Source organism: Austrofundulus limnaeus, unplaced genomic scaffold, assembly GCF_001266775.1.
Source record: "Austrofundulus limnaeus strain Quisiro unplaced genomic scaffold, Austrofundulus_limnaeus-1.0 Scaffold648, whole genome shotgun sequence".
NCBI lineage: Eukaryota > Metazoa > Chordata > Actinopteri > Cyprinodontiformes > Rivulidae > Austrofundulus > Austrofundulus limnaeus.
Window position 1 is genome coordinate 5637 of NW_013953050.1, and position 12761 is coordinate 18397.

A 12761-nucleotide genomic window follows, 5' to 3' on the forward strand; every position below is an offset into this window, starting at 1 on the left:
GAAAACCCGTCTGGATAACAGCAGACTGACTGCTCGTAAAATATACGACAGGTCTGGACCACTCGTGAATTTTGTTTGTATCTGAAAAAAGTCTTAGAATACGAAAACATTGGTGAATGCCACAAATTCTCCTAAATCACTCGTACGCACAATTTAAGAACAAATCTGTGTGTATAAACAGTTCTTGCATGAGGCCCGTTGTGTCTTTTGGTTTTATGTTTTGTTATATTTTATCTAAACATAAAATGATTAAGAACAAAATGGCTGACTCTGTGGCAGTTTTAGTCCCTAATCCATGTTGTTATTGTGCAGACAGACCATGATTTTATCATTGCAAATATGTCTTTTACATTTTTTAAATTCCTTTTAGACCCAGCCTGGTAAAAACCAGCCTCTTGTTCTTCTCTTTCCTTCGTACAGAGGGTCTGGACTCTCGGCTATTGAGAAACGACTTCTTGCTGGAGGCGTGGACTCTGAAGTTTAAAACGATTGGATCTGATTTTACCCAATCGCTAACATTTGGCCGTGACGTATGCAGTGCGCCAGCTCTGTCACTGCATGGTCCRTACCGTCAGCTCATTCACGCATGCACTAAAAGAAACAGCCGAGACGGCTTTGTTTGATTTGGCATGTAGCATTTTGAGACACTGCTTGAAGACAGAATGGATTCAATTTCAGTCTTTYGTCACCTGCAATGTTTCATAGAAAAGGCAACGTTTGCAACAGATTTTTATTCCAGGAAAATGACAAAACGGAGATGAGCTGAATTATAATCCATTTAAGTTCGCAAGTTCATATAAATGAATATGTACACATCGTAAATCTATATTTTATTAATATCCAAATGTATATGACATTCTTCAGAATATAATTTAGCACATCTTTTAATATTAAGAATGGAAATAATTTCCAGTATTTTGTCCTAAATCGAGCGCATTAACCGGTAATCCAAAAGTATCTTTTAGCATATGTGCAAATGAGCTGATGGTTCGGATCGGGCAGTGACAACGTTCGCTAAACTACAGGCAAACTAAAAACGGCGCAGAAAATCGACATCGTTGTTCACAACTCCGCCTCCTGTTCGCTGATTGGTCCGGTTGAAATTCTACCGGAGAAATCCTTGTCTATGGGAGAAATCCCAGACGGAGCAGAGCAGAGAAACTAAAATTGAGTGTAACTGTCAGAAGACAAGGGCCAGGCTAATTTAGGCTCATGAAATCAAAGGAGCATTTTTATTAATGTTAATCTATGTTTTTATTTATTTTTTGTTCTACAGGGGGAGTGAAAGACATCGACCGGTACCAGGAAAAGATCACAGTGTCCCTCCATCAGGCCTGTCTTTCTTCCAGCTTGGAGCACATCAAACTGGGTGTCATTACTCGTGAAGAGCTGCCAATACACTACAGGTAACTCACTCAGTGACTGAACTGTGCCAGATGCATTATATTAAACAATATAAATGAGCTAGTAAATCCTACATGTAATGTTGACTCTCGCTGCTACCATTACTTGCAGTTGGATCCTCGAATACAAACTGGTCTTTTGTCAAGTATGTTGAAATTTAAGCCTGAAACTTAATATTTAAATGTAAAAACATATCATATGGTATTATTTTTTCTTTAAAACAAGTGGTCCAGATAATGTTTATCTTTTAAAATAAGCCTCTAATTTGCTTCTAGATGTAAGCTGAACCAGAGGTCTATAAAGTACTTGGAAAAAAAATTAAGTAAAAGTAAAATTACATGAACAGAAAATGACTTTGATAAAAAAAAACATTTCACTGATGAGAAAACTACTCAAGTAAAAGTCATAAAACTAGTCACAAAAATTGGGAAAGTAAAAGTACTTTTACACACTCTAATAAATAAACTGCTGAATTTACTGAACCAAACTGGTTCCTCTAAACCAGGTTGAGTAAATTGAGCAATATGTGTATTTTCTTTGCTCAGTTTACTCCACTAGGCTTAGTGGAGCCAGTTGACACGACTTGAGTAAATTCAACACTTCATTTTTTAGAGAGCAGAAACATCTTCTTTCATGATGAGTTCGAACATATTTAACTTTGTAATGAGCAACTAGGTGTTACATTTTAAAGTAAAGAAGTAAAAGTATCATTTTTAGCTTTAAAATAAAAGTAGAAGTAACTGTTTAAAAAAGTAATTGATAAAGTTACAAATCCTCATAAAAACTACTTAAGCACTGTAACAAATTAAATGTACTTATTTACTATAAACCTCTGAGCTGAACTAATAAAACTGGAAAGTATATATTGTTTTTAAGCATTTGACTGATTTTTTTGACTTTCAGTTTGTGTTCTGGTCTTTAACATTGTCTTCTCAGTCGCAGCGTTAGCGCAGCTTCTGACTCCAGTGAGACGTACGGGTGTATACTGACGAGGTGCCACGGCTATGAAAACCCCTCGGTGGTAGAATACCTTCTGGAGAAGGTGGGAATCAGCGACACACATCCGCCTTCCATGATGCGAGGACTGCAATGGTTAGAATGTCAGCCCCTCATTTTGTTTTCTTTTTCTCCACAACAATTCTTCACATTTGAAAATGAAGTAGAAAGCAGGGATGTGTTGTCAACAACTCAGTTTTTTTTTTTTTTTTTTTTGCTAATGCAAATCAAACAAAGACAAAAACAAGTTTGCTTGGAGTTAAGATTGTCACACTTCTGCCTTGGAGCTATACTTGAACATTGTTGTTGAGGAATTAGAAGCCTGTAATCTTTAAAGATCTCATACTTCTGCCTCTTTTCTTCACAGTAAACTCTTTCAAGAAGGGGATTTTGCTTCTGTAATCAGGAAGAAACAGTCTGCATCTTGGGCTTTAAAGTGGTAATGATGAGCTATTACCTTTTGCCACAGGAAATAAAGAAAATAAAGAAAATAGTGCCCCTTAATGACGTCTAGTTGTTCCTCTTTCAGTGTCCGTGCAGGTGTCGATCACTTCAAACATGGCCGACATGTGGAGGCCATGAATGAATACAACAAAGCCTTGGACATTGACCTTAATAACGTGGAGGCACTGGTGGCGCGAGGAGCTCTGTGAGTTTAACATCTTAAATAAGATCAATTTAAAACAACTTCCTCATAGCAATATAAAGTATGAGGAAGAATATTCAGGCTATGACACCTGTCTTGTTTTTATGGTTCGCTGGCCCTCTTTGCTGTTTGTCTTGGAATTCACTTCTTTTAGTTTTACACCTTTTTTAGTTGATTGAAGTCTTACTTATGTTGCATCTCACATTGTAAGAACATGTTTAATGCAGTTTAAACAAGCAGAGTTATTCAGGTTTGTTCTTTCCTCACAGGTACGCCAACAAAGGCAGCATCATGAAGGCTATATCAGACTTTGAACTGGCTCTGGAAAATTGTCCAGATCACCGAAATGCCAAGAAGTACCTCTGCCAGACTCTTGTGGAACAAGGAAAACAGTAAGCAGTGCACTGTTCAACTCACCTGTCCCCACGTTAAATACTTTTGTTTTGAAGTTACATGTCATTTTCATGGCACCCAGTTTACTTTTTGGTAGAGCTGGGCGGTATGACCCAAATTTTATATCAAGGTATTTTCAACAATTACACCGGTTTCACGGTATTTGACGGTATTTTTTTCCCTCACAGCTCAGCTTATAATAAAATGTGGGCCTACAAACTTTGTTTATATACTTTTTTCTTTTACTGTACCTCTGTATCACTGTTTCCCTCCTCTTGTACATCTTTTCGTCTTTGCCTGGTTGCAGACAGTAATCATGCATTTAGGTCCGACCATGAAGGGTTGAGAAAAAATCATTATCTGGTCTATCATTACGTGTTAAAAAACTTAAAATGACGACTCACCTTACACACCAGTCAACTCTGCTACACTACAAAACTACTCCCCCCTGGGCTTTTCACAATAGAAGCATGTTAGAGTCTCCATGCAATAATGTCTCCATTATAAAGTAGCGCGTTAAATCTAACCGTGCACGACACTGAAGAGTTGTTTACTATTCAGCGATGGTGAAAACGGGATGGTTTTTTTTATGTCAGACCATATAATCTGCTGAAACACACCACCTGCCGCCAGTTGTTCCAACAATAACGTTAGCAGGCTAATGCGCTTAGCGGTGCTGCGAGGAAACGTGTCCCCAGGGAAACAATTCACTGGCGGCCGCGACGAAACGTTCCACACGTGTTCAGTCTATTTACACCAGTATTCAGAAAAGTCATATAACAAAAATAAAAACCGGTTTTTGGTATAAAACGGTATACCRCCCAGCACTACTTTCTGGTAAATATTTCGAACTACAGTGCAAAGCAAAACTAAATAAAAGTCTTTATTGGACAAAGGGACACATTAGGGATTCAAATCTACTGTGGTTAGTGCGTCTGGAATTATCTCCCAGCTGTAAGTCCCCCCCAGCTCAGTTTGAAGTTTACTTAGAAGCAGGGTTGGGCAAAATCGTATCGTCAGAAAAACTTTAATCAATTTTTAATTATTTGTTTTGGCACTTGACGATTATTTCGATTAAYGCCACCAGGCAGACTGACWGGAGATTTCCCGTCAGTCGGCTCGGTGCTCCTCTCTGCTTCAAATATGACAGGCGGCACGACGGCTCAGTGGTTAGCACCGACGCCTCACAGCAAGAAGGTCCTGGGTTCAATCCCCGGTTCGGACCTGGGGTCTTTCTGTGCAGAGTTTGCATGTTCTCCTCGTGCTTGCGTGGGTTTTCTCCGGGTACTCCGGTTTCCCCCACAACACAAAAACATGTACAATAGGTTGCCTTCAGGCCCAGGCCACCCTTTAAAAAGAGATCTGCCATCTCAATGGGATTTGCCTGGTAAAATAACAGTAAAATAAAAAAAAAAAAGACAAACATTTTTTTTTAAGTTTCGTAATTTATTTATCATAACTCCAGTTTTATTTGGTCTATCAACACAATTTAAAAACTGATGTACAGCCTGAAGTCTGTACTTTTGACGCAAGGTGGAACAGATTTTTACAGAGAGCAAATCTTTCCCACTAGAGTGATTTAAATCGGTCATGTGACTAGGACACGCAGGCGTCCAGGGACTCCAGGGATTAATCGTCATGTTATTTGTTGTCGGCTAAATACAGCAATTAATTGTTATCATAATTATTTTTTTGTTAATATCGCCCAACCTAGGGCTGGGTGGTATGACCTCAAATTCATATCACGGTATGAATTGAACCCCTTCACGGTAACGGTATATATCACGGTAGAGAATTATCATAAAAAGTAAAGATAATGTAATTTTTAGAGCCTTTGTTTTTGCAGAAAACTGTATTCTTAATTAAACCCAAAGTTTTTGCTTTAATATCTGCCTGCCAAACAAGGAGCTTCTGCCTGCTGAACTGATCAGCTGCTAATCTGCTGCCGCTCATCATCATTATCAGAGCAGAAGCCGACTTTACATTAGCAAGATGGAGTTATGACTGAACGAATGTCCATGTCTTTTTTTTAAAATCATCTCTGTGGGTAACAATACATAAAAAACAAGTTTTTTTCTCCGACAATTGGGTGTGAAAAAGGTCAGTTGTTAAAGCTTCGCTCTGCGAGATGTGCAGCGGGAGGAGAGGAGAGGGAGGGAGGAGGAAATGATCCCGCGACACGACGTACGTAACTTTTCTATAGCGGGAGGAGGAAATTTTGAGGATTTGTTCTCTCTATACGTGTTTTAAAACACTAGAATTTCTTCATTAAATTTCGAACTCCTGCTCAGTTGTCTCTGCACTTGCAGCCCTGTTCACACAGGTGCGATGATGTAATGACGATAGGACGGTAGAGTATAAATTTCTATCGTAGGCTAACTTCGTACCGTTTCTACCGTCTACCGCAAGGGTGCCCAAACATTTTCCCCGAGAGGGCCAAAATGAAAATCTATCTAGGGCTGCGGACAAAATGCAGTAATATAATACATGAAATACAAATACTTTTGTAAGTAAAGTCCTTTATTTTTAAAGTTTATGCTATGCAATGGCCCTCTTTTGTTTTAGTCTGTGCACTTGGAGAAAGTCTGCCATACTCTCAAGTAGCAAAGGCTCATGGGATATTTCATAAATTGATAAAATATGAGGTTTTTGTGGCCTTAAAAAGTGCATGAATCTACATGTGGGGTTAAATCTGAACTAAATATTTCTTGTTGTCATTTCATGTTTCATGTTTAATCCTAATAAATCAAAGATAAAGTCAGCACCATGAATGAAARCTACCTTCACTACAGCCCTTTTATATAGTCATTTGACCAATGGAAATACTGTGTTTCTACATAGGATAACAGGTTACAAGCTTGTAACTTTGGCAACTGTTGGTGGGCCAAATCAAATGGCTTGGTGGGCCAAATTTGGCCCGCGGGCCCCACTTTGGGCTCCTCTGGTCTACCGCATATACCGCCCAACCCTACTTAGATGTAGCTGTTTCACAAAGTACAACTTTGGAACAATGTACCTTTTCTGAACTATGAGCAAATACTGAACCCACACACTCTGACGTACTGCTCACACCCTTCTCAGCCTCATCAGGTAGAACATTAAAATAAATAAAGACAAGCCTATTATCAGCTCTGTATTCTAATGCTGGGACAACCCAATGCATCTTACATACAACACCACTGAATTCCTGTGCATTTTACTAAGAATAGTGAAGTGGCCAGAAACTAATGGATGGCGATAAAAGAGACGTTTTGCACGACGTAATTGGTCTGCAGAAAAGTGTGGAGCTTTAACCGGGACGGATTTGTAGACTAACAGTGTCAGGTACCCCCCGCCCCAACCCCAAGCATAGACTCCAGCAGGAACCYCGTGTGGTGACATACCACAGTGGGCGGGGTTTCCCTGAAGTTTGTCGCRGTGTGTCTCAGGGGCTTAGGAAGGTGTGTGTGAAAAYGAACGTYGARSAACCACGTGACCGCGCTTCAGATGGAGCATGATCGTCCCTTAAGTTTYTATGAAATATACTTCATACAAGAACAATTTCAACTAACCACCACCGTTGTATTTAAAAAAGTTCCCAGCTTTGACTGGAATTGAGGTCGACAAAACAGTTATGTCTGCACGAGCTAATGTAGCACAGGAATGCAGAGGAATTTATTACCAACAYATTTCCCAGCTGCATATTGACATACTGGTTGTACTGGTTGTGAATTCTTTTTATCTTTAGAAAGAGTGGAGTCAGCGATAATCTGYAATTACGGTAAATGTTATCAAAGGCTTTATGCCACTGAAGTGTCACATTGTGATGAATTTAGTCTGTGTTTTCTTTGACTGGTTTCAACCTTGTTGATCTGCATTTTATTGATGAAAATACACCCTGAAATAAATCTTGCTGTTCTGGTAACTTTGTTTACGTTTTGGTCAAACTCATGCGATGTTGCGAGGTGTCTCTCGGGGGAATGTAGACACTCAGCTAATATCACACTAAATTTAGGGCAGCAGCTGAGTTAAAGTTGGGTCAGCTGGGGCGGCAGATTTGTTCAGTGGTTTGTGACATTTTGCTAACGCTACAGACAAAGAAACAAACACAGACACCGGCAAAATAACATTTTTGCTTCACATTTGGTATTGGGCCAAGAACGGAAACTTTTGGATCGACAGGTTGAGGAAGGTTTTTCTTGTTTTTTGTAAGAAAAAGTTCCTTGTTGCAGTGATTGGTATGTAGCAGCTCAATTGGGAAATAAATGCAAATGTACTAAATAGACTTTCTTTTTTTTGTTTGTTTGTTTAGGCTGGAAGAACAAGAAAAACTGGTCACAGCGGAGGGATTGTACCGCAGAGCTCTTTCTCTTGATGACTCAAACCCTGAGGCAAAAGAGGCCATGCACAACATCACCGAAACAATACAGGTGAGCGGGCCAGAACACACACACACACACACACACACACACACACACACACACACACACACACACACACACACACACACACACACACACACACACACACTTGATGAGGATATTTGCCAAACCAGTCATGCACATTCTAGGCTTGACTATTTAAACAATGTCTAACAATAATGGCTATCTCACAGTTTATTCAGTCTTCATAAAGTTAGTCATTTCTCTGTATTTTGCAGTTTTTGTGCGATGTATCATAATACAATAAAGCTCAGAGTGTCTGTAGTTTCATGTACTGCATTTAGGGATGGGTACCTTTTGACATTTGAATCGATTCGGTACCAATATCAGGTACCTGGGATTCGGTATCARTACTCAATGGTACCAATTTTTGGTACTTTGTGTGTTGCTTTTAATAATAAACTTACCGTATTTATTCAAGTATAATATGTAAAATTTAATCCATAAAATCATCCATAAAGTTGGGGGGTAGTATTATACTCGGATAAATATTTTTTTACTTATGTATTTTAACTAAAATATCTGCTTCATTCACAAAATGCCTGAGTCTGGAAATGAGACCACGACGTAAAAAGCAGTTGAAGCAAGCTTACCTGACAGTCCTCTGTGCTTCAGAGCGAGATAATAACAGATCCAAGGAGGCGAAATGATGTGGAAAAAAAGCAGTCCTGCACCTTAGTAATGATAACGAACTAATTAGCGTGTGACCGGGCCGCTGCTGGAACAACAACAAACATGTTCATCTGTAATGGCTGCCGTCTACCGGTGTTCTGAAAAAGTTTGTATCCCTCAAAAACGTTTTTACACCAGAGGGGGGCGCTCGCGAGTAGGAAGTAATCTGCTTTTCCCCCACAAGATGGTCCAAATCTCATGTGAAGTCTCTGACTTTTGTGTTGGCGCCTCCTGGTGGACTATGTGTAAAATGCCAGAATTCATATGAAACATCAAAATACCTTTTAGTACATATGTTGCTAAAATAAAATGAACAGTCCAATGATCATTTTACTGATATGTATAAAGACTGCAAAGGCTGAAAAGTCTTGAAGTCTGTATGAAATTGGAGGTAGTTGAGGATTAAAATTTTTATGCTTTTTAAGCTCAAAAAAAGTGTGGGGGGGTCGTATTATACATGAGATCGTATTATACATGAATAAATACGGTAATTTATTTTTATTTAACATATTTATTTCTTAATAAATAAAATTTAACAAATATCAAGACAACATCCAACTCTTTGTATTGTAACATCAAACTAATTGAAAACTCTTGAGCACAACTAACACCATGTTTTGTCTTGTTGCACAAATTAAAATCCAGCTCCACATATTTACGTATTCATCCCATTAGAAAACTTGTGTGATGTGGGTCCATGGAAGGCAAATAATTTTAAATCAAATAAGCAAARGAGGATTGAGTTGAATAAATAAAACGTATTCAAGCTACGTTCTGAGCTCTGTTTACTGAACCAGCAGCTGCTGACGTCATTACGCTTTTGCGTGATGCTGCGTTCAGGACAAGCATGGAAAACTCACCACTCTTACGTTACAGGTTCTCTGTAGTACTGACAGAATTTTCAGTCTGTACTTATAAAAGTATGGAATTCGGTACCCACCCCTAAGTGCAGTATTGCTGGCATATTGTTTTTTTTTTTTTTTTCAAACTAAATTTTCCCATTCTGACATGATTGTGTTCCTGTGATTGTGGTTTGTAATACTGACGAAGTGTTTGGTGTCTTTGTGTCTGCAACCCCTAAACTCTGGCCCTCGACCTTCCRACTGCCACGGCTCTGAAACTGAAAAACCCAAAAAAAAAAAACAACAACAAAACTTTGCTTTTTGCAAAAACGACGCCGCCTGCTCCTCCTCCTCTGGACACTGGTGTGTGCCGTGTCCCTGCTTCCAACACGGTAATGTTTTGAAACCTTTTCCATCTCGTTGGTGAACAAATGCTGAATCTGAATTATTTTGCACGCCTGTTCATCCCTCTTGCTTTTATATCAATTRTTCTAATTTTTTGTGGTAAAAACATGACTCGCACTCATTTCTCCATCTTCCTGTAATCTGTTTAAAATTTGGGTGCCATCTTTTCTTAAATTTMTCTTGAATTTTTCGACGTTTTTCCTCCTCATTCCTTCTGATTCTGATGCAAAYGATTGAATAAACGAATGTTTGTTGGGTGTCTGTTGCGATGTTGAATTATGGTCCGACTGTTTTTGAATATTTTGTGGGCGTTTGCCTGCGTGCCGCCGTTTTACCTTGTCTTTCTGGCGACTGTAAAGAAATCGATTCGCTTGCGAGAAGAAGCTCTTGCTAAGGAGCAGGTCAAAGAAACGAGCAGCCAGACCAGTGCTGAGAAATTACGTAAGCTCTTAAAAGAGGAGAAAAGGTACGTTGTCTGATGTCTAGCRTTTATAAATACAGCTTTTTTTGTTCAAACTGGAGGGTTATGATGGAGACCGTTTATCATTTCTAGGATGAAGAAGAAGCGTAAGCGATCAGCCTCTTCCTCTTCATCCTCCTCCAGTAGCTCCTCCTCTTCGTCGTCCTCATCTCGCAGGAAGAAGAAGAAGAAAAAGCGCAGGAAGTCCGAGCGCGGAAGTAAGCGCCGTCGCAGGAGGAGCGAGGAGGGTAAGGGCAGGAAGAGCACGAAGGAGAAGGAGGAGGATGAAGTGGAGTGGTTCCCTGCACCCCCCAACACCTCTGCCACTTTTCTCAACCAAAAAGACGGTCCCATGTTCGCCGCGGGGGGCGAGGACGAGGCGGTGGGGAGGGGGAGGGACGGGGAGGACAGACGGATCAATCAGCTGTACTCTTTATCGGCTGCTTCAGAGGAGGAGGAGTCTGACTCCTCTCACAGAGAAAGGAGGCGAAGGGAAAGTACGGAGAGCTGGTCTAGGAAAGGGACAAACAGCCAGAGCAAAAGTCCTCAGAAGGACGAGAGGAGAGAAAGAAGGGATGAGAGCAAAGAAAGGAGGAGAGACGAGGACAGGAAGTGCAGGAGAGACAGCGACTCAAAGAGGAGGTTCAGCTTAGAGGAGAATAGAACACGGARACTATCCAGCTCGTCAGCTGAGCTGGAGCTCTACCGGAGATCTAGTTTCCACTCCGAATATTCCAGACGTCCCGAAACCAGAACGAGACACGATTCATCCACGAGAAGCTCCCTGGACTCGGGCAGGTACGAGAGCAGAGACAGGCAGGAGGCCGACGAGGCGCAGAGGGAGAGTAAAAAGAGAGGAGCTGAGGAGGAGGAGAGCAGGACATCAGATCCAGGACAAAATAACACATCAGACGGTGCTGGGAGTTATAACGGACAGAGCGACGGAGGCTCTAAGAAAAACCTCCCGCCTAACCTGCTGGATATTTTTAACCAGATCGCACAGTTCGAGAAAGAAAAAGGATTCAAGCCTAAAAAATAACAAACGCACCAGTAAAAGTTTTACTTTCTCTGAATCCAAATCAAGCATCGAAGGCCAAAGTTGCTGCGTTTTGAATGTTTTCAGTTGTTAAAAGTTGCTTTCAGTGTTAGAAAAAAAAATGGTAATTTACTTTAAGATGTTTTTTGTTTAGTAGAAGTACAGCCTGCATGTTGCTGCATTATTTTTTGTATTTTAGTTTTGTTAGTTTACATTTCACAGACCGCTTTAAGTGTCTTACTGTGTCTGGAGGTGTCCCAGTCTGAGGATTGTTTAATGAACATTTTTACAAGTTTTATTTAGCTTTAAAGGGGACATATAATGAAAAATCCACCTTTTTTTTTTTTTTAAAGCCGTTAAATGTATTTTGTTGTGTACTTGGAGTTTCTAAGTGTGCAGAAAAGTTGAATTTAGTCCTCTCCTGGTGCTGCGTAGATGTTTGGGTCATAAGAGACAGCCTCAAAATGAGTTGATCCACTTTAAATAGACGCCAACTGAACGATTTGTAAAGTGAAAAAGGATGATTTAAAGTCATATGTCCACTTTAAAGCATTTGAGACTTTTTATTAATAATGAAAATCTGCCTTGTGTGCTGCTCTGTGCCAATTTGTATTTTCTTTCAGTTGCCTCTTTCCACAAGAAAAAATTAAATAAAAAAAAGCCCAGCTGCTAGTGCTACAGTCCTGCTTTAGGCTCTTAGAACAGATGTTCCAGCTGTATTTCAGAACATGTTTCCTGTAACAGAAACTCAGTTGAACCAATAAAGCACCTAAACTATGGAAACTGTGCTTACGTCTGTTTTATTTTTGAGTTTTCTCCCATTTAAATGAAATAGTGACACACTTTTACAAAAAAAAAAAAATCACGTTTCAGGCCTTTTAAAACAAATGTTGCAAAGTGCTTTACATTCAGAAATCAGAACATGAAAGAACATGAAACACAAAATGTATATCAAATCAGTTAAAATATCTAAAAATTTAAGATTAAATAAATATACAAAAAAATTCTAATATTAAAAGCCTTAGTAAGCTTTAATTAATGACCTAAAACAGTGGTTCCCCAACCTTTTTAGACTTGTGTTTCCCCTGAGCCATTTTATCCTTCAGGCAAGCATGATGATTCTCCAAAACTATAATGTACAACAACTGATTATTAAATTAAAATTATTTATTTAACCGCCTAGAATGTTGAATTCTCAGGCATTTTATTCTTTTCAGCTCAACTCAAACATAAATATAAAAATGTTGCTTTGAAAGTGAATAAGTAAATAAATAAACCAGGTAAAGGCAGGTGCAGGAAGCAGCAGCGTCCAAAATACATCAAATACCTCAAATGAGCAAATTCTGTGAGATTCTGCGTTTTACACAGGATTCCATTTTATGTCAGTTTTGTGATCCCGTCTGCATTGTGGAAATCATAGGGCCCTACATACAGTGGGTAAAATAAGTATTGAACACGTCACCATTTTTCTCAGTAAATATATTAC

The 12761-nt window shown here is 39.4% G+C and overlaps 1 protein-coding gene across 11 annotated transcripts in view; it reads left to right on the forward strand.

The window, feature by feature from the left end:
* Positions 1–12761, forward strand: part of LOC106531534 (FMR1 autosomal homolog 1-like) — a 62761-nt gene that overhangs the window by 5515 nt on the left and 44485 nt on the right. For 10 of the 11 annotated variants that reach the window (XR_001311928.1, XR_001311927.1, XM_014027428.1 and 7 more), the window contains exons 5-10: positions 1277–1406; positions 2341–2496; positions 2768–2839; positions 2930–3049; positions 3316–3438; positions 7731–7848. Coding sequence is in view for 9 of the 11 variants with exons in the window: in XM_014027428.1 (XP_013882882.1) it covers positions 1277–1406; positions 2341–2496; positions 2768–2839; positions 2930–3049; positions 3316–3438; positions 7731–7848 (719 nt within the window). In the remaining 2 variants the exon portion in view is untranslated. Of the gene's footprint in view, positions 1–1276; positions 1407–2340; positions 2497–2767; positions 2840–2929; positions 3050–3315; positions 3439–7730; positions 7849–10138; positions 10246–10332; positions 11623–12761 lie in introns of those variants that run through there. The other variant, XM_014027427.1, reaches the window with a different exon arrangement.